The sequence below is a fragment of the Folsomia candida genome, unplaced genomic scaffold (assembly GCF_002217175.1).
Source record: "Folsomia candida strain VU population unplaced genomic scaffold, ASM221717v1 Fcan01_Sc050, whole genome shotgun sequence".
Taxonomy (NCBI): domain Eukaryota; kingdom Metazoa; phylum Arthropoda; class Collembola; order Entomobryomorpha; family Isotomidae; genus Folsomia; species Folsomia candida.
This window is the reverse complement of record NW_019091242.1, coordinates 526762-548601: the sequence shown is the minus strand read 5'-3', so window position 1 is coordinate 548601 and position 21840 is coordinate 526762. Positions and strand designations below refer to the sequence as shown.

The following is a 21840-nucleotide window of genomic DNA, read 5'->3' as shown; positions in this document are numbered from 1 at the left end:
CTGGAGAAGAGAAGCAGTTTGGCTCAAACTCAAAATGTTGCGGGGTTCGGGGTAACGTGAGGACGTGTCCCGTGATAAGCTTATCTCATTTCATGGCTTATCTTTCGCTACTGATTCTCCGCCCCGATGATAAGATAAGGCCAGAAGGTGACGTTAAAGACGCCAAAGGAGAGGGGAAATAGGACTCGGGAGACACGGTCGATTCTCACCCAGCTGGGGCGCTCTTTCGGTTTTTCGTCGTTGGGATGGCGTGGATAAGCAAAGGCTCCAAAGTCGGCGAGACCGGGGGGCGCCATCATCATGCCACCGGGACCCCAGGCTTCTCTGGGATAGATAAGCCCACCACCATCACCCTGCAACAAAAATTTCGAATTTTTAGCCCGAGTCAGGGCTTATGGAACCATCATGTCCGTCCGTCCGTCTTACGATAACTCTCGTTAAGCTCATCCTATCGACTTGAAATTTGGTACACATGTAGTATGCGGCAAATGAGGAGCTAAGTTCGAAGATGGGCGAAATGGGTCAAGTGGTTGACCAGTGGGGGTCATATAGGTGGGTGGGGTATTATGCATCAAAATTTCAAAATCATCATAGAAGGCAGGAATTTTGCACTGAGGTTGCTAATAGTGTTGAATGAAAGAATATGAATTCAAGTTGGAAAAAATTTCATGTTGAGGGACCCGAGGGGGTGACCCATACCCATTTTTGAAAATCATTTAATTAAGCTGAAATTTGCCATTGACGTTTCTAATAGCTCCTAATGAAATAATGTGAAGTGGAATTAGTAAAATATTTATGTGGAGCGACCCTAAGGGGTGGCCCATACCGATTTTTAGAAATTGTCCTGAAAAGATGAAATTCGGTACGGTGATACTTAATGGTTTCATATGAAGTTAAAAGCGAACAAAGTGGAACCAGAGTAGCATACGGGTCACCCTAGAGTAGAGGGTGGCCCATACGGTTTCTAAAAGTCGCTATTTTAAAAGTTGATAGCTGATATTCGGGAAATTGGTCATGCTTGTGTACTAAAGTGAAGGTTCAAACTGAATTACTATTTTTAAGTACCCAGTAGGGTCACCCCCACTGGTTTGGAAAACGGGCGTAGACGACTAAAAGTTGGCGTGATCCTGCAGGATCAGATCAGCTCAATAAATGTGAAGTAAATTTTAAGATTTTTTTGCCAGGAGGACCCAGTGGGGTTTTTGGAATTGGTTAAAGAAGCAGCAATTTTGCATGCTGGATTATGGGAGAATTTTTGACGATTGCGAATAATTCGCAATCGTTAAAAATTTTCCCATAATGACCGGCACCAAGTACTATTAGTAGTTGGCACTTGACAAACATGTAGAAGTGGACTCTGTCCCTGACTCGGGCTATATAAACACTGCACACTGTCAACTGTAGGTTTTGTATATACATATTTGTGCATGGGTTTTTGAAAAACCATTTTTCAGACGTATTCATAAAAATACGGAAACCTTTCTCATATTCTTCAAAAAATGAATACATTTTGTAAATATTGCAACGATTTGAGACTAAATTTGTTTGCTCGAAGAAATCTGACCATAACAAAATCCAGAGTATTAATTTTTTAAATACATATTTTACCAATATGCATTTTTCGTATACATTTCTTGCATATTTTGGCGTTTTTTTCGTACATTTCACCCATTTTTAAACAATATATTTTCAAATTTTTCACTTGATGACGAATTGACGACCCACGCCTAAAATTTGTGTCCCCTAACTCGCATAGAGCACAAAAATTTCAAAATATTTTTCAAGATTTCTAGGTTTGCAGGAATATAAAGACATAATTCTGATATTATTTGAAAAATGAAAATCTGCTACATACTAATATTTTTTCAAAAATACGTAGTACGTATAGATTTTGTAAATAAATATGTGGGCGATGTGCGTTGGTCTACTAGTTACCTTATGGAGCGCCATATTCCGATAAAATTCCAAGTACGGGTTGAACGCGGCTGGCTTATTGTTACCCCCACCTCCGCCCCCACGATCCTTGCTGCCTTTTTGTGCTGCTTCAATATCTTTGATCTTGTCCATGTACACTTTCATGGCCTTCTCCTTATCTTCAGCGGCCTTTGAAAATAATCAATTAATTTCCGAGCGTAGATATGATGCATTTACATTCAACTTTTTCATTTGATATTTCCAGGTTTTCAGACATATAAATATTCATAAGTATTTCGTATCGTACATACGTAAAGTATTTGGAAAATATTTACGTACATAAATCTTTTACACATTTTTTTCAAAATGCATATTGTATTTCGTAAGTATTTCAACGATTTGAGACCATAATTTTTTTGCAGAAAGAAATTGGGCTACGCAGAATCCAGGTATTAAATTCAGAAATATACATTTTGCGACAATTCTTAGATAGCATGTAAGAATTGTCGAAAATTTACGAAAGATTTACCACAAACAGTGTTTCTGCTGTTAAATAACACCTGCACGTAATTAGTGCACGCAATTAATGCACGAAAATGTTTTTAACCGTTTAATAACACCTACTAAAAATCCGAAAAAGTGCATGAAAATGCATGAAAATGCTAATAAAGAACGTCCGGGAATGAATGGGAATGCGCGCTCTAGCGAGTATATTGACAAATCAATAAACCCGCGAACTATAATAATTTAAATTTCTGAAAGCCCACTTCATTAGGGTCAATTTGGTATATCACTCTTAAATTTCAAAAATGGATAAGGGTAGAAGAAGCTTGTTTGAAAGGGAGCTGTTAGCAAAACGAGTGATGGAGTTCTACAACACGACAGCCAACCGAGACTCCAAGGTGACCTGGAACTTTTTTAAGCAGGAAGGAATTCCAAGTTCAAATGTGTATTCCTACATAAAAAAGTTCAAGGATTCCGAAAATGTGCAATTCAAGAAGCCAGCTGGTCGTCCGGCGAAGCTAGCGACCACTCGAGTGAAAAATAGAATTGAAAAAATTTTCAAAACCAAGCCATCAACGTCAGTAGCTGTAGCTGCCAGGAAAGTCAAAATTTCCAAAAGCTACCTGGGGGAAATTAAGGTCCATAAATTAGGAATCAAAGCAAGGACCAAAAAACCTGCACCAAATTACAAGCCCGTACAAGAAAGTCGGATCAAGGATTGCTGTCAAAAATTGTTGAAGAAAATGCGTGGAAAAGTAGTGATCCTGGATGACGAAACGTATGTTCCGGTTGACCCTTCAAATCTTCCAGGGCGTCATTTTTTTCATAGCTCGGATCCCTCTGAAGTGGCTTATGAAGAAAAAGTACGAAAAAAAGACAAATTTCCAAAGAAATATTGCATTTGGCAATGCATCTCCAGTCACGGACATGTATCAGACCCGGTAGTTCTCGAAGGGAATATCAATCAAGATATTTATCTGAAAAATTGCGTCAAGGCTGGATTGGAAGCATTTATTAATAGGTTTCACAAAAATGATAAAGTTTTGTTTTGGCCTGACCTCGCCACTTGTCACTATGCAAAGAAAGTGACCGAGTACCTCAGAAAGAAAAATATTGATTTCGTACCAAAAGATATCAACCCACCTAATGTACCCCAACTCCGCCCAATCGAAAAATTCTGGGCACGTTCTAAGTCAGTATACTCCCGGCTTCAAGATGTGCCTGACACCTTTCGAAAATTCAAAGGACGATGGAAGAAAATCACCTCGGAAGTGGCAAAAACTTCGGGAAAAAATTTAATGAAAAATCTTCGCAAGAAAATCGAACTAGTCGCCAACGGGGGTGTGGCGGCCTTAGCTATTAATTAAATTATGTAGGTACGTATTTGGTATTATACATATGCAAAAAGTTTAAAATTCCGATAACTCATTGTGATTTTATGACCACATTTTCAGACCATTCCCATTCATTCCCGGACGTTCTTTATTTATGTTTTTTGTGGTACATCTTTCGTAAATATTTTGGTGTTTTTTTTAATAAATACAAGTATTTTCAGCAATTTTTCGTAAATAAAATTTAAATATTCGCCCTGTGTTAATTTTCTCTGATTTTTTTTTACCTTCAACGCAATCTGCTTTTTCCAATGGAGATATTTCACAACGACGAATTCGCACAAAGCCAGAAACACGAACGTCATGCAGCCCACCATCCAAATGTCCATCATCTACATAAAATTTTTGCGAAAAAACACGCAAAATTCTCGTCAGTCAATTCTTTTATTTTTGCGCGTGGCATGGCTAAAATGTTGTCTTTACCTTGATGTAATTGACTGGTGGAATGGCACCCTTCATCCCGGAGTGCATCGTGACGAGGGTGAGCATGCAGGTGATAAGCAGGCTTATCCGGCCAGGAATGGCGTCCAGCCCGAGCCAGAAGGAAAACCAGGACAAGATAACCACCAACGTGGTCGGGATGAAGACTTGAATCATATGATGGCCGAGTTGACGTTCGAAAACGAAGTCCAAATTTACGTAGGGATAAGATCCTGAGGTTAAAAAAATGTTTAGGAAATTCTAAAATTTATGAATTTACAGAGGGCGGATATGTATTTATTTTCAAGTTTTTTATTTGATGACGACGGACGGTCAAAGTTTGTGGGTTTGTTCCCTAACTCGCATAGAATTTCAAAATATTTTTACATATTTGGAATATATTTCGAAGTTATCAGGCATTTTTAAATATTTTTGCTATTATTTGAAAGATTCGTACATATATTTTGTAAACATTTCAATAATGTTGGTCATGAAATTGTATTATCAAAAAAAAAGTATAAAAAATTTGTATTCAAAAGTACAAATTTTTGTGAGAATTCTTATTTTATGGTTCTTTTCGTACATAATTCGTAAATATTAAATATGTTTTTTTCGCAAATAACTTAAACACATGTCTGTCCCCTGTTAATTAAATTTGAATTTAGTAAATGGCTTTAAATTTATCCCATGTTTGATTTTAAATAACGCATCATGAAATGTTTTTCTGTGAATTTTAGGAAACAACATTTGTATGCGGCTGCTGGTAAATCTACGGAAATTTTGGTTAAATAGTCGACAATTTTAATAATTTCTTATTGAATGTTGTGGCTTATCTAAAAATTTTACAAAGTGTGAAATCTGAACGCCAAAGTGGATTTGTTTGAGATACGATATTTTATTTGATCCAGAAGATCTGCATTTCAATTTCATTTCATCAAGGATAATTTTAAAAAAACCATATTTTTGTTTGTTGATGTAATTCGGATTTTTCGAACTATTAATATTTTCGAAAAATATGTACTTTTTAAATTTTTTTTATTTACAAAATAGATACATTTTGTAAAAGTATTTCAACGATGTGGGACGAAATTTTTTGCTCAAATCAAGAAATTTTACCACAAACAAATCCAGTATTAATCGTAAAAATAGAAATTTTGTGAAAATTCTTCTTATATTTATGTTGCTTTAAATGCAAATTTCGTAAATAGTTCAGCTATTATTTGAAATATCTAAATATATGCGAATCGTTTAAATATTTTTTAAAAGAAATATATTTTGTAAATTTGTTTACAAAATGATTTTTTTTGCTGAAAAAATTGGACCACACAAAAATCACGAGTCTTAATTTCTAATAATGATATAAATGTTTGCGAATATGTTGTTTTCGTACATATTTCGTCAATATTGTGGCATTTTTATCGTAAATATTTCACTCATTTTTCATATCCATATAATTACATGTCCGTCCTCTGGTTATGATTGCAAAACCTGTGCAAATTTGCAATTTATTTATAATTTGCATATTTACCTCCTCGACCCCACCGAAGTGCGGAGCCGTTTCCGTACTTCATCGGAAAGTGAAGGTCATACTGAAGTAGTTTTAAGTTCGAGTAAACGACCGGCTGTTGATTGGTTTCCCACATGTATTCTACCAGCTCGGAGGTCGTCGTGTCTTAGAAAAAATTATTGTAAACTTTCAAAATTTCAAAATTTGTTTTTTTTAAGTTTAAAAAATCAAAATTTTTAAATTATGAAAAAAAAACGGAAAGAAGAATTATGAAATTTTGATTTTTTCTAAAACTATATGCATACGTCGGATATGAATGAAAAATGACTTTTTCCATTTATTGACCTACAGTCGCCAAACTTTCTGAGAATGTTTATGGTCACTAGGTCAAAGCATATTTTCTCATATTGGTCATATTTTCCGGTTTTGGGACATATTCATATTTCCGATCATATTTCGGGGTTTTTTCGTTCATTTTATCATTTTTGGCCAAATTCTAAGATTTGGCAACCAAATCGACTGAAAATGACTAAAAATTCAGTTTTCTCACAATGATTCATTGTGAGTAGTGGTCTCAACGGTGCGGTTCGGTTCGGTTCTTGGAAGAACCGGTTTGGAACCGAGAACCAGAATTGAAGAACCGAAACAGAACCGAACTTTTTTTAGCTGGAACCGAACCGGAACCGGACCAAACCGTGACCGAACCGGCGGTTCGGGTCAAACCGGTAGTGTTATTAATATGCAATAAACAACAAACAATGCTAATTCACGTGTTTCTGATGAAATTTCACATGCAAGCCAATAACTTATCTGTATTTAAACAAGCAAATTCTAACACATGTCAACAGCAAAACCACTTATGTATGTATTATTGAAGTTAGAAAACAATTCCAAGTTTGGGGTGCAACCAAGTCAAAATTCCATTTTGGAAACTTTGGGGTGTGACCAAGTAAAAATTTCATTTTGGAAACATTGGGGGTGTAACCAAGTCAAAATTCCATTTTTGAAACATTTGGGGTGTGACCAAGTAAAAATTTCATTTTGGAAACATTGGGGGTGTAACCAAGTCAAAATTTCATTTTTGAAACTTTGGGGTGTGACCAAGTAAAGATTTCATTTTGGAAATATGGGGGGAGTAACCAAGTCAAAATTCCATTTTTGAAACTTTGGGGTGTGACCAAGTAAAAATTTCATTTTGGAAACATTGGGGGTGTAACCAAGTCAAAATTCCATTTTTGAAACATTTGGGGTGTGACCAAGTAAAAATTTCATTTTGGAAACATTGGGGGTGTAACCAAGTCAAAATTTCATTTTTGAAACTTTGGGGTGTGACCAAGTAAAGATTTCATTTTGGAAACATGGGGGGAGTAACCAAGTCAAAATTTCATTTTGGAAAGTTTGGGGTGCAGTCACGTCAAAATTTCATTTCGGAAACTTTTGGGGGTAAAAATTTCGTTTAGGAAACTTTGGGGGTGAAAATTTCATTTTGGAAACTTTGGAGGTGTCATCAAGTCCAAATTTGGTTTTGCAAACATTGTGGATGTAACTGTAACCAGGTCAAAATTTCGTTTTGGGTAACTTGGGGGGTGTGGCCATGTCAAAATTTCATTTTGGGAACTTTGGAGGTACGGCCACGTCAAAATTTCATTTTGGAAACTAGGTGTATTTCGGGAAATTCGTAAAACTTTTTCGGAAATATGATCAACTTCGCTAATGTATTTATGTATGTAGTTCGGTTCAACCCGAACCGGCCGGTTCGGTTCGGTTCTCTAAGACTTGGAACCGGGACCGAACCGGTAATAAAAGTTTCGGTTCGGTTCGGTTCTCCGTATAAACCGGAACCGAACCGAGCCATCGGTTCCGGTTCGGTTCTATGAGAACCGAGAACCGTTGAGATCACTAATTGTGAGAAACTTTCAGAAATTTACGTTCATTTTCGCCTCAAGTGATTTAATTCATTGGGAATGCATTAAATCACCCCAGAACTTGTTTATTTGATAAAAAATGAGCATTACAAGAAAATATATCAAAAAATTAAGCCAAACATTTAAAAAATAAAGTCATTTTTATGGTCATATTTTGGGGATTTTTACGGTCATTTTTCATTCATATTTTGAGGTTTTATCGGTCATTCATATCCGACGTCTGACTATATGCACTTACAGCTCTCAATGTTCAGCGTGCACATTTGCTTATCGAGCGGATACCAGGAGAAGTCGAACATGCAGCCGAGAATGGTGTAGAGTCGGGCCTTGTAAATTATCGTCCTGTTCGCGAAAATGTTCACGACGGATTGTTGCACCGTGAAGGAGGCGATTTCTAGGAAATTTTAGAACAAAAATAATTAAGATTTTGGAAAATTTTTAGCACAAATTTTTTACCACAAAAGAATGTTAATTTCTGTCATTTTTTTTGCAAATTTTTGTCATGTTTATTGGTAAATTTTGTACCAAAAGAGTTTAAAAATGTAGATTTCTGTCAATTTTTATCACAAGAAAAACAGTGCAAATTAAATAACGCAGATTTCTTTCAACTTTTTGCAATTATACCAAAAAAATAGCTAAATGACGCCAAGAATAACGTATTTTGGCAATTTTTTAGCACAAAAACCGTACGAAACTAGATTTCTTTAAATCTTTAGCACAAGCGGATTTAAAGACTGATAAAACAGATTTCTGTCAACTGTTTGCAAATTTTATCACATAATTTTTGGGTAAAAAAATAGTATAAAAATGTACGAAATCTCGCCAAGTATGCAGCGCAAATTCTGACAATGTTTTAGCACAAAACTGTGCGAAATGACATACTTGTATCTCTCGCGACCGGAATGTACGAATCTGGTGACCACAACGAGTCCAATATTTTGGGGTTTGCTTGAATGAAAACTTCTGGGGGGTCGTTATCCGCAAAAAGTCCGTCGGGCAGTTGCATCTCGTCGGCCTCCCATCTTTGCCGCATGTGAATCTCGATCCGGATGCTCATCGTGTCCACGTCGACTTTGGAAATGTCCACGATTTCCACGGCGTGGTAGACTTTTACCTTTTCCCCCTTATTGACCAAAACCTTCTTCATTTTATCGATGGACCATCGCGATCCTGAATAATATTGCAAAAAAATGTGCAAAAATTATTATTGGCAATTCGATTAGTAAAATGAATTGATGAGTCATCGCCAAAATCCGCACATTTTTAATCATTTCTCGCCTCTGGGAATTTATTTTAGAATTCTGGATTCTTCGAAATTCTGGACTGAATTCTGTTAATCGACTGACTGAGTGCAAATTTGTCGTTAAGAATTTTAAAATCAGCACATTTTTAATCATTTTTCGCCTCTGGGAACTTATTTTAAAATTCTGGACGACAAATTTGTAGTGAGTGAGTTGATTGATGGAATGGCGTTGAGTTTTTTGAGCCAGTTTCGACGAGTTCCAATTTTTCTGAAGGTTTCTTAAACTTGAGATCTCATCCGGCAAAAAGTGTCAAAATCTGAAGTGTATATTTTTAAAAAATTGGGAACGACCACTGCTCTACAAATTTGTCGGTCAGAATTTTAAAATAAATTCCCAGAGGCGAGAAATGAAAAATAAAAATGTGGTGATTTTGACGATGCGAAATTATGTATTTAGTGAATTTAATAAACCTTTGAGGAGATTCTTGTTCAAGTCCAATTTTGCATAGTCGATCTTTTGCCCGTCGTCTTGAGGGACTACTTTGACCGGAAATAGGAGGAAGAAGAGGATAAGCGATACACTTATCAGAATGGGTAAGCCTCGCATTATAAATATTTATTATTGTTCTTTACACCAAAGAACATGAACAGTGGGCTGATTGTTCTCGAGAAGAGGGACAAAAGGCGAGTGAGCGATGACAATGACGACCAATTTGACAAGCTAAACACATATTTTAATAGTATTTTAAGTGTAGTATTACGTTTCAGGAACAATTGTCCGAGTTTTTGGCGACGAAATTGCGAAATCGCCTGACCATCAAAAATGTGTACGTGAGTCTGGTGCTATTATTATTACGGGATAGAAACTCTGATAAAAATATGATATGAAAATTTTGCGTGATATACATAGTTTGCCCAGTTATATAAGTAAATAAAAAATAATGGTATTTTTTTTACATATCGGAAAATACTTCATGGACGTCATTTTCCCCGAATTGACAAAACAAAACTGATCCGAATAAGATAGTAAATGGTTGAACCGGAATTTATCAGTTTGACACGAAATCATGAGAGTTGCTTGAAATTCTATGATTGCGGCATTTATTTATTTGCCTCGTATTTAAATAAATCAATGCTAAATATTATAGGTAATTAAGGACATTACCAAAATGCATGTTCATGACATTAATTACCCTGGCTTTATCTTTGAATACCTAGCAGTATAGAATGTTACGGAAGGAATTAAATGACGTAAAATCTCAACATAATAAATTCCTGGCATTAAAACGAATATTTATACAGTTTAGAAGAATAGTTTCAGGTATGCAATTTCAGGTGCAATTTCCGGGTTCAAATGTTAAAATAACTAAAATTCATTACATTTTATGTCTGGCAAAAGTGCATGCTTCCTTCACGTGGGTAACTTTCTCCCCATGCTTTTGGCGTGAGAATAAAAGTCTTGCAAATTTATGCCCACAAATGTTCAAGTCAAGAAAATAATAAATACATTTAAAAAAACAAACTTAGGTGAAGGACGCGCTTAAAATATTAAAACAAGAAGCATTACAAAATTTTACAATATCGTTTAATATTTAGTAACTTTTACTTCACCGTGGGCCCAACTACCTATTTCATTTTCACAGCGATAAGTAACACTAAATGCAACTAAAAGAGCGACTTGTTTAACCAATTAAAACGAAAAGTCTACCTGTTTCAGGAATTAAAATGAGTCAGAATGTGGGCAAATTTTCTCTATACCAAATGTGCAAAGTCACTATTTATTGAAAGATAATAATTCAAATCTAGCAAGTTTATTATATAAAAATTACGTATTTCGTTTACACAAAATGCCTGAAAGTATTTTTTCTGTTAGTTGGGCCCACGGTGAAGAAAAGTTACTAAATATTAAACGATATTGTAACATTTTGTAATGCTTCTTGTTTTAATATTTTAAGCGCGTCCTTCACCTAAGTTTGTTTTTTTAAATGTATTTATTTAATTATTTTTAGTGAAGTGTGAACTTAAATGTATAAAATCATAATATCAATTCTTAAACGTTGTGAACTTTCCTATGGGTGGATGCGTGGCATACTAATTTAATCCCGAGTGGGTGGATTAGTTATTTATTATTATTATTAGTTATTATTATTGTATTTCATGGAATTTGATCAATGCTTAATTTTTCAGAATTTTAAGGAATGTTACATATGTTGAAATAGTAATGCTAATAAAAAATAAACCTGACATTATTAGCATACGTTAGCAACCAGTAACCTAACACCACGTAAATAGGTTGCTTAATGGCAATATTTCAAAACGCTCTAATTCCATGAGTTTTCATCCGATTAAGTCTAACAAAGGCTTAAAATGTGCGTATTATCCAGGAGAATAGTAAAAATGGCAAGCCCCCGGTCGGAAACATTTCCTTGGTGCCAAGAAATAGATTTGAAAATTTAGGCATCGGACTTTCCACCTGAAGGAATTGGAATTTTGGAAAAATAAGAAAAATGTCACTGTAAAACCGAATTCTCTAACTATTTTGTTTCAACATGTTTTCCGTACAACGAACGGTTGGGGAGAAATCTCAGTGGGAGTTTCTCAAAGTTGCAGCTGAATGCATACCTAGGCTTCGCCGTAACCATGGTGATCTTTTAACATGATCACTTTATGGTTACTTTTCCTTCACCTAAGAAAAATAAACCGTAGTAACGTTAGAAGTAGCTCACCCTGTCATAATGACGTAGACAGAACTTTGCACCGAAGGTGCGAAATAAGCTAGCCGAGTAGATCATAACCCTCATAGATTACTGCACCAATGCATTGGTGCAGTTTAAACGGAAAAATATTTTTTAATCCGGAATTAGTTTGCACCACTAGTGCAACATTAGCGACCAACGGGATACATAATTTTGAAAACTTTGAAAAAATTATATGCTTCTTCCTCCCGACATTCTGCATCATTAGTGCGTAGGGCATCCCTTCCCCAATTATTTTCTGAAAAATTTGTATATTTTAGCGTCAATGGTGCAGAATAATGGAATAAATAGAACAGAAATCTGACATGATTTTGGGGGGAAATATATGGCCCAATTGTTACGCATCATTTATTTTTGGGAGGAAGTAAATGGTACAATTGTTACGCATCATTTTTAATAACCAATTGCTCGGTACTAACGGTGCTACTTATTCCAAAATTATAGTCCGATCTCGATCTATTTGCTGAATTATCTTGCACCATTTGCGTACGGATTGTTTGCTACATATGGTGCTCCTCAGCCCTGCAATAATGGAGCAGGGACTTATTATTTAGCATCAATTGATGCAAAAAGGTCGTTAACATACAGACGGACGGACGGACGGACAAGAGGAATTCAATAGCTCCCGTGCTACGCAGGGTGAGCTAATAAAAATTTATGTTAATTGTAACAATAAAATGGGGAATGATGGGCTGTAATGCGATCATGTATGGGAATAATAAATTCTATAAGGAAAGAAGACTATCAATTTTTTGCGAGCCCGTCAGTTTGCTTGCAATTCAATTCCGAGTAGCAGACGAACTGAAAATAATCTGTGATATTTTTTAAGAAACAAAAAAACGAGAAAATTATTTTATAATGTCGGAATCCAAACCGGTTCTCGCCTACTGGAATTTTCGAGGGGTACAATTTGCATAAATTGTTATAAAATGTTGTGTATTTTGAAATCGAATGTCAAAATTTATTTTATAAATTTGGAAATCAATCTGTCCAAAATCCAATCCAGGTTGTGGCACCGACTCGAATGTTGCTTGCGTACCTGGGCGTTGATCACGACGAAATTCGCTACCCAGCCAATCTCGCCGGGGTTAAGGAATGGCATAAAATCAGGGACAAGATGGGGCTCGATTTCCCAAACGTATGAATCAAATTGTACATATATATTTTTGTAGAAATTTTTATGGCGCATCACAAAAATGGTGAAAATCTGTACATTTTTAATGAGTTCTTGCCTCTGGAAAATTTCAAACTTCTGAACGACAAATTTGTCGTCGGTGAGTTGATTAAAAGAATGGCTTCGAGTTTTTAAGCAGTTTCGACGAGGTCCAATTTTTCTGAAACCTTCATAAATTTGAGATCTCCTCCTTCGTAAAGTGTCAAAATCTGTAGTGCACATTTTCAAAAAATTGAGAACTCCCCTGCTCTACAAATTTATCGAGATTTTTAAAATTACTTCCCAAAGGTGAGAAATGAGTAAACATATGACGGTTTTAAAGAAAGTCGTTGCCCAATTTTTCACTAACTGGCTAAAAAAAACTCACCGAGTACAAATTTGTCGTCCAGAATTTTAAAATAAATTCCCAGAGGGGAGAAATGATTAAAAATGTGTTGAGTTTGACGATGAGTGCTACATTTCAAATTTCCTGAATATTCAGCTTCCATACTGGAAAGAGAACAGTGAGGACAGTGAGGACAAAGGACTCACGGAATCTCGAGCGATTATCAAGCACATTGCTCGAACTCGAGGGAACGGCGTGCTCATGCCGACCTCGTTGGACGACCTCGTCACCGCCGAATGTGTCGAAGGCGTCGTTTACGATACCGGTTACGGCCTTGTGAAGCGTTGCTTGTATGATGCGGTAGTAAAAAAAAAGAGAATTTTAATTTCTGAAATTTGAGAAATTCAAAATTTTTAAATATTTAGGACCCGTTTAAAGAGGACCTTAAAGCCGCACCGGTGAAGTTTGACCAGTTGGAAAAATTTTTGGGGACGAAAAGATGGATTTTGGGGGATCAAGTGAGGAGAAAAAATTGTTTGCTATTTTTTCACACATTGCAAAAATCGTTAAGATATATAATCATTTCTCCGCTCTGGGAATTTATTTTAAAATTCTGGACAAAAAATTTGTAGAGCAGAAGTCGTTTCCAATTTTTTAAGAAATATACACTCCAGATTTTGACACTTTTTAAAGGAGATCTCAAATTTAAGAAACCTTCAGAAAAATTGGGACTCGTCGAAACTGGCTCAAAAAACTCGACGCCATTCCATTAATCAATTTACAATTTGCGAATTTGTCGTCCAGAATTTTAAAATAAGTTCCCAGAGGCGAGAAATTATTAAAAATGTGCCGATTTTGACAAATTGTTCAGCATAATTTGCAAATTTTTTGCGCAGCTTTTCTACGTGGATTTTCTCCTGTACGAAGTTCTCTATCAGTTCGAGGCGTACGATCCGGATTATTTTAAGGCGTATCCGTCCCTCTCGAAATTTAAGGGGAGGTTAGAGGCACTCCCGGAAATTAGGAAATATATGGAATCACCGAGCTATGTTTCTGGACCGTGCGTTCACCCGTTTTTTGCTCGGTTGAAGATTTGAAATTGAATGGAAATTGTGAATTGAAATGAGAGTTAATTAATAAAGAGTTATAATTATCAGAGGGCGGATATATATTTATTTTCCACTTTTTGATTTGATGACGACCAACCATACCTGTTCACTTTCATTCATGTGACTGATTATGATAGAGAATGATGGTGAATGAAAATGAATTTCCTGTGATTTGCATGAAAATGATTGAAAGATTCCGTCATTTCAGATGAATGAGTGTGAATGAAAGGATTTTTCACTCATTTCATTTTTCACCCTAGAGATAAAATGACGGATACGTTCCATAGCTTTTCGCATCGATTTCATTGAATCAAATAAAATTAATTGTAAATGCAATTGTGGGTACAAGGACAAATGTACCACAACATTTTTTGAATTCTGTGCAACCACACCCCCTATAAAAATAAAGGAACAAAGTTCGGAAAAATGAGAAAGTCAATGTACATCGTGTAGAATAAGAGTTAGACCTATACTTGCATTTGCAATTTGACTTCCCCTTGAAATACGAACATTTTAATGCATCAAGAGTTTCAAAATTCGAAAATTGGCGGTTTTTTTACGTACACAGAAATCCTTAAAAAACGCATGGTACCACCCATTTACTTCGGACAACCCGATGCCAGATTTTTCTCCTTGGGAAGAGCTACATTTTCAGCTTTTGTTGCCCGAAGGGAATCGATGGTACCACGAGAAATTTGGGGTCAAAGTTTCTGAGGGAGGGACTTATTTTGCAAGAGCCGTAACAAACTCTGGCCACTAATGAGATATGGATTTCAACCACCCAACTTAATTAAGTTTGTGATATTTTAATTACCTAATCACCCCAAATTTAAAACTTGAGCTTTTTCGAATTTATAATGGTGATATCCACTCGGAAATTGACGCTACAGGGCTTATCACTGGACTTATCAATTTTTCAGATAAGCAAGTTTGGTTTATCCAAATCGCCCCAAATTTAAAACTTAAGCTTTTTTGATTTTATAATGGTGATATCCACTCGAAAATTGACGCTACAGAGCTTATCACGGCACTTATCAATTTGTCAGATAAGCAAGTTTGGTTTATCCAAATCGACCCAAATTTAAAACTTAAGCTTTTTCGATTTTATAATGGTGATATCCACTCGAAAATTGACGCTACAGGGCTTATCACGGCACTTATCAATTTGTCAGATAAGCAAGTTTGGTTTATCCAAATCGCCCCAAATTTAAAACTTAAGCTTTTTTGATTTTATAATGGTGATATCCACTCGAAAATTGACGCTACAGAGCTTATCACGGCACTTATCAATTTGTCAGATAAGCAAGTTTGGTTTATCCAAATCGACCCAAATTTAAAACTTAAGCTTTTTCGATTTTATAATGGTGATATCCACTCGAAAATTGACGCTACAGGGCTTATCACGGCACTTATCAATTTTTCAGATAAGCAAGTTTGGTTTATCCAAATCGCCCCAAATTTAAAACTTAAGCTTTTTTGATTTTATAATGGTGATATCCACTCGAAAATTGACGCTACAGAGCTTATCACGGCACTTATCAATTTGTCAGATAAGCAAGTTTGGTTTATCCAAATCGACCCAAATTTAAAACTTAAGCTTTTTCGATTTTATAATGGTGATATCCACTCGAAAATTGACGCTACAGGGCTTATCACGGCACTTATCAATTTTTCAGATAAGCAAGTTTGGTTTATCCAAATCGCCCCAAATTTAAAACTTAAGCTTTTTTGATTTTATAATGGTGATATCCACTCGAAAATTGACGCTACAGAGCTTATCACGGCACTTATCAATTTGTCAGATAAGCAAGTTTGGTTTATCCAAATCGACCCAAATTTAAAACTTAAGCTTTTTCGATTTTATAATGGTGATATCCACTCGAAAATTGACGCTATAGAGCTTATGACGGCACTTATCAATTTTTCAGATTAGCAAGTTTTGTTTATCCAAATCGCTCCAAATTAAAAACTTATCTGAATTTCTAAATGCCAAAAATCATGAATTTCGGCGATTACAAAAAATTCGTATTATAATGTTTAGTAGACAATATGCAGTAATTTTGGGTTTCGACTATGCTTAGTCCAAGAATTATTTGATTATAAATAATTCCTGCTGGAAAATCCAGTCATCAGCGAGATAGCAGCAATCTCGGACCCTGGTCCTTTGCGCCTTAGGTGATGTTAATTTAATTATCGCGCGATAATTAAACTAACATTCTTACCAATTAAAAACAAGTCATTGAAAGCCAAGTTGATGAATTAATTTGCGATATGCGATCATGACTAAATTACCAAGAGATTTTATTTTCGTAAAATTGAATGAATTAAATAGGTTTATAAACCTATTTTACAACAGGTTTATAAAACTATTTAATGATATGATTTAATAAATAACTTTATTAAAAAATATCTTTGGGAAACAGTCACCAACACCACCATTCGAAGTCCATCTTCGCCACCACTTCCTTATTCATCGCTGAAATTGTCTAAAGAGTCTGTCTACTTCTTCCTGCTCCTCCAGTGAGATGTTGATTGTCCTTCCACGTCTTGATGCTCTTGATGGGAAGATCTTCTTGAGAATTTGTCCAATTTTGATGTAACAGGACGCGTTTTCAGAAATATAAGAGGTTCCAAGTTTTAATTTTGAGGTGTTTTGTTTCCAGAAAGTCACCTTTACTTCTTGGTCAGCAAGGTCCACTTCATCGATGATGGCCACGTACCACTGGTTTTCGTAGACACATGCAATCCAATCGCTGACGGCACATTCATCGATGATGACCAGAGGTTGAGCAACTTCGGATTCCATTATTTTAGTTGCCATCACCGTGGTGTCCCGAGAAACTTCATAAAGGTGAATTTTTCCCGATCCAATTTCAACACGGTGAGCTTGTTGAGTTCCAGGAATGGTTGTGATGGTCTCGTACCGGGTTGTCAAATCTTTTTCTTCAATAATCTTCTGAACTTCGGAATCCGAGACGAATATATATTCAATTCCCTCAATATTTGAACTGCACCAGAGGAAGAATTCTTCTGCGGTTGTAATTTTGATACCTTGAAGAGATGCAATTCTTGCTCGACGTTTGGCAATTCCTCCTTGAGCATCTTGAGGTCCCTTCATATGAGCAGTTGCTCCATAGTGCCATACGGCTATAATTCCAAAGTCGTTCTGATGGTGGTATAAGTTGCAGAAATTCTTGCGATTCTTGTATTGAGCTGCAGATCCATCTGAAACGTAGTGAATTTTGGTAATTCTGATTTGGGCAGCAGCAAACTCTCGAACAAGTCTTGGTATGAGCTTAGTCTGGAATGCGTAGAAGGAATTTGTGTCATGAGTGGTGCAATCACTGATAATAGATATGCTCATGTTGTATACAACTTCGTTCACGGCCCAGTAGATTGTGAAGGGGTGAATAGTGATCTGTTTGTGGGAGAAGTATTCGGACTGGACAGCATTCTGGATTACAGGTGAGTAGTTTTCGGAAAAGTCTCCCCAAATGAAGAGCTCACCAGGCTTGAGATTCTTTCGAAGATCCACAAGAAATTCATGCTGAGCTTTGCTGATGTAGTGATGTTTCAACAGCTTCTCCAGTTCCGAAGTTGCAAAGTCCAAGAAGTCTTCGGTTTCTTTTTCCTCAGTCACGTATTGAGTTCCGTCTGTCGTCAGCCATCTTCGGTATGAAATTGACGTGTTGTTCCTGATGACTTCGTTTTCTCTTAAAGCTATTTTGAAGTTTGTTGTAGATCCTTTACACTTTGTACATCGTCTGTAGTAGCAATCCTTGCCTCCACTTTCACAGACTAATTGTGAAATTGAAGGCTTGATGGATGAAATCTTGATGGCATGGAACAGCAGCTTCACATTTTCATGGTAAATGCACACGCAAACGTTGTGGTATCCCTTGCTGGTTAGCGAGATGCATTCTCGTGGCCGCAGCATCATGAATGACGATTTCCCAACTTTCGAATCCGGGTACTGAATCTTGAAATTTTGGTAGAGCTCCCTGAGATTGCTTAGAAGATATCGTTTCTGCTTGTGTTCTCGTCTTCCTGTTTCCTTGTTCTTGATGGACAGAAAATCCTTTTGTCCTGGGCAGGCTCTTGACACATCATCTTGATAATAGAAATCTTGAATATTGGATTTGGTTTCTTGGGTAATTTTGTATCCAGATTTTGGTTTTATTGGAGGAAGGATTGTGTCGGTTTCTTTACGACGTTTGCGGCTTCCCTGGACCAAGCGTTTCCCAATATTGAAGAAATCTTGAGTCTTCTTAATACTCCAAGACGGTGGAACTAAGGTAAGCAGTTGTTTTTTTTCGGCTTGAGAACATCCTTGCAATCTTAGCTTCAAGTGCTTCATGATCCAGTTGAGATCTGTAGAATCCTGGAGAAGTTGTTCTTGATTGTGTTGTTCTTTGTCTGGAATTGGTAGTCCGACATCTTGGAATCCTGTGGTGATTGTCTTCGTTACTTGCTCAAGTTCTCTTGTGACTAGATTACTTTGTTGCTTGAGATTTCTTCTGTTCAATGCTATTGCAGGGGCCGAAGGGGAAATTGTTTGCTTGATACTTGTTAACGTCTCGACCAATCTCTTCTTTGAGGCTGGTTCTTCAAAGGTAGGATCTTCCGAATCTTGATCTTGAATTTCTTGGGTATCATCATAGCAGAATTTTGCGTCCTTGCATATCGCTTGATTTGGTAATAATCCCAGGGCTTTGTATTGGGTAAAGTAATCTTCCGCAGTGATGTATTTCACATTTTTGCCTTTGTATTTATTGTTATGCTTTGGATGACAACATGTGCGAACACGGCGCCGTCCAAAAAACTCAATGCATTTTGCACAGAAAAAATTATCACTGAAAATAAGTTTGAAATTGAAACCTGGAAATGACTGCCTGACAGACTGCATAGTTCTGCTTTGCACAATCTTGTCTAGAGGTCGAGATTCGTCTTCAGAACAAGTCCATCGGTGGTGGGCAATCAAGAGTCCAATGTCGCAGCGACGTACTATAAAGAAAACAATTACCACTACTTGAATTTTTGACATACTTTGAAACGTTTTTACTAATTGGAATCTTCCAATAGAATTTTATTAGCATGTTCTAATTTTAAAAATTAACCTGTCTCTGAATATTCAAAACTTTTGTAAAAATTTCCAACTGTTAATAATAACCCAATCTGTTTTTTGAAAATTTTAAAAATCTTCCCTAATTTAAATAATTATCTTGCAAAATTTAAATAATTACCCTATGTCTGATTTTATGAAAATTTAAAAAATCCTGCCCAAGTTAAATAATTATCCCATCGCTGATTTTTTGAAAATTTTAAAAATATTGCAAAATTTAAGTAATTATCCCATCCCTGATCTTTTGAAAATTTTAAAAATCTTCCCCAATTTAAATAATTATCCCATCTCTGATTTTTTTAATTTCAGGAATCTTGTCCAATTTAAATAATTATCCTATCTCTATTTGTTTAAAAATTTTAAAAATATTGCAAAATTTAAATAATTAAGCTATCTCGGCTTTTTAGAAAATTTTTAAAATATACCCCAACTTAAACTATCCCATCTCTGAGTTTTTGACAATTTTAAAAATATAACATAATATAACAATTTTAATATTTATCCCATCTCTGATTTTTAAAGCATACCATTTTCAATAATCCGTTGCAAACAACGATCGAAATGTAGCAAAAAGGTAAAGCGACACGGTCACACGGTCGTGACAAGTCAAAACAAAGTCGATTTTTGAAATCCACGACCAATCTAAAACGGTCAAGACAAAAAATTCGACACGTTTGACCGTTGCTCTCAGAGATTCAACCTTAAAAGGTACCTACCTTGGCTTATTTCGGTGGGTGTGGTAGTATCCGGTGGTGGTGGTGGAAGTGATGTCGAAATTGGGGGTGGCGGTGGTGGCAGGGGTGATATTGGGGGTGGTGGTGAAGGTGGCTGCTCTCTTGGGAGGGAGGAGTGAGCCTCCATGATTCACTTTTTTAATATTTTATAAAAAAAACTCCCACTTTTTTAGTTATATTTTAAAAAACTGGAGAATTCCAAAGATGAACCAACTCGTGTGAGAGATAAAAAGCATCTCAACACGAGTTGGTTCATAATCCCGGTAAACAATTTGCAGAGAGTGAGAAGTGAGACAGACCACCATACGGCACTGTCGCATCGACAGTCGCCGGTGGTGGTGATACCCACCAGAGTCCAACTCTCACTCTGCTTTTTGCTAAAAATGGAAACAGGGTTTGTGGAACAGTTGGTATGGCTCTCCTCCCTATGCTTAATACATGGGCCCAAGTAATAAATGAAGTCAGATGAAGTGAAGTGAAATGAAATGAATTTGAAAGAAAATGACTGAAAATCTTCAGTCATAAATTGGGATGACTGAACTATGAATGAAAAAAGTGTTTTTTGAACAGGTATGCGACCGACAGTCAAACTTTGTCAGTGTGTCCCTTAACTTTAACTTGCATGCAGCACAAAAATTTCAAAATATTTTTCACATATCTTCACATATTTCTAGGTTTTCGAAAATATGAATATTTAGAAACATTTCCGGCATTATTTGAAAAATACGGAAATCTTTTACATATTTGTTTTCAAAAATGCATACATTTTGTATGCTCATGTTTTTTTAAATAACACATCATGCAGTGTTTTAGTTAGTGTGAATTTTCGGGAACAAAATTTGCATGAAAAGGGATGCTCCTCGGGTTGGTGGTTGTTGCAGATTTTAAGCAATTTTTGAAAATTTTAATAGTTTCCTCCTTATTTTACAAAGTATAAGATCTGAACGCCAAAGTCGAGATTTTGGGAGAGGTGAGTATTTTATTTTATTCGAGATGGACTTTAGAATCGAACTGATTTTACAATGATAACAAGAAAAAAAAAGTTTTTCATTAGTCGATTTCGAATTTTTCTAACTTTTTTAACGACTTTGGTTTTACATAGGTAGGAATCTGGCTCGTAATACTTTGCAGGCTTAGCGATCATTATGTGGGGTCGATATCTCAGAGAGAGGTATTCCAAATTCAATTCACACTTACACTTACAGTGGAAATGTATTTTAAAATTCTGGACGACAAATTTGTAGGGCAGGACGTTGCCAATTTTTTTAAAATATACACTCCAGATTTTGACACTTTTTGAATGAGGAGATCTCAAGTTTAAGAAGCCTTCAGAAAAATTGGAACTAGTCGAAACTGGCTCAAAAAACTCGATGCCATTCCATCAATCAACTCACTGACTGCAAATTTGTCGTCCAGAATTTTAAAATAAGTTCCCAGAGAAGAGAAGTGGTTAAAAATGTGACGATTTTGACGATGGGTCATAGTTTAGTTGTAATTTTCACACTTTTTATCCGCCCCCTGCTTTCGTTGCAAGCAGGGGTGGCGTTATTGGCTTCTGTAAATATGTATTTTGAAGGAACGCCATGAAATTTCACGAAATACGTAGCAATGAAGACAATGACAAATCTGACTACTTTACATATTTACCTGTCATTTACATAATTTAATTAGGTAAGGGTAAAAAGTGGCTTTAATTAACCACCACCACAACTAATT

At 36.0% G+C, this 21840-nt stretch overlaps 2 protein-coding genes across 2 annotated transcripts; one reads left to right on the top strand and one right to left on the bottom strand.

Annotated features, from left to right (window-relative positions):
- Positions 1–77: 77 nt before the first annotated feature.
- On the bottom strand, positions 78–9567 carry LOC110862187 (glycine receptor subunit alpha-4). The gene is made up of 8 exons (XM_022111367.2): positions 9376–9567; positions 8544–8831; positions 7900–8055; positions 5758–5901; positions 4233–4462; positions 4037–4141; positions 1936–2103; positions 78–353 (listed from the first exon to the last, which is right to left on the bottom strand). Exons 1-8 carry the CDS (start codon positions 9509–9511, stop codon positions 108–110), a joined length of 1473 nt encoding a protein of 490 aa, XP_021967059.1. The 5' UTR covers positions 9512–9567; the 3' UTR covers positions 78–107.
- A 2871-nt stretch (positions 9568–12438) lies between these two features.
- On the top strand, positions 12439–14322 carry LOC110862186 (glutathione S-transferase Mu 1). Its single transcript, XM_022111366.2, has 5 exons — positions 12439–12563; positions 12667–12798; positions 13316–13519; positions 13585–13677; positions 14056–14322. The coding sequence occupies exons 1-5, from the start codon at positions 12519–12521 to the stop codon at positions 14254–14256; spliced, it is 675 nt and encodes a 224-aa protein (XP_021967058.1). The 5' UTR covers positions 12439–12518; the 3' UTR covers positions 14257–14322.
- Positions 14323–21840: the final 7518 nt, after the last annotated feature.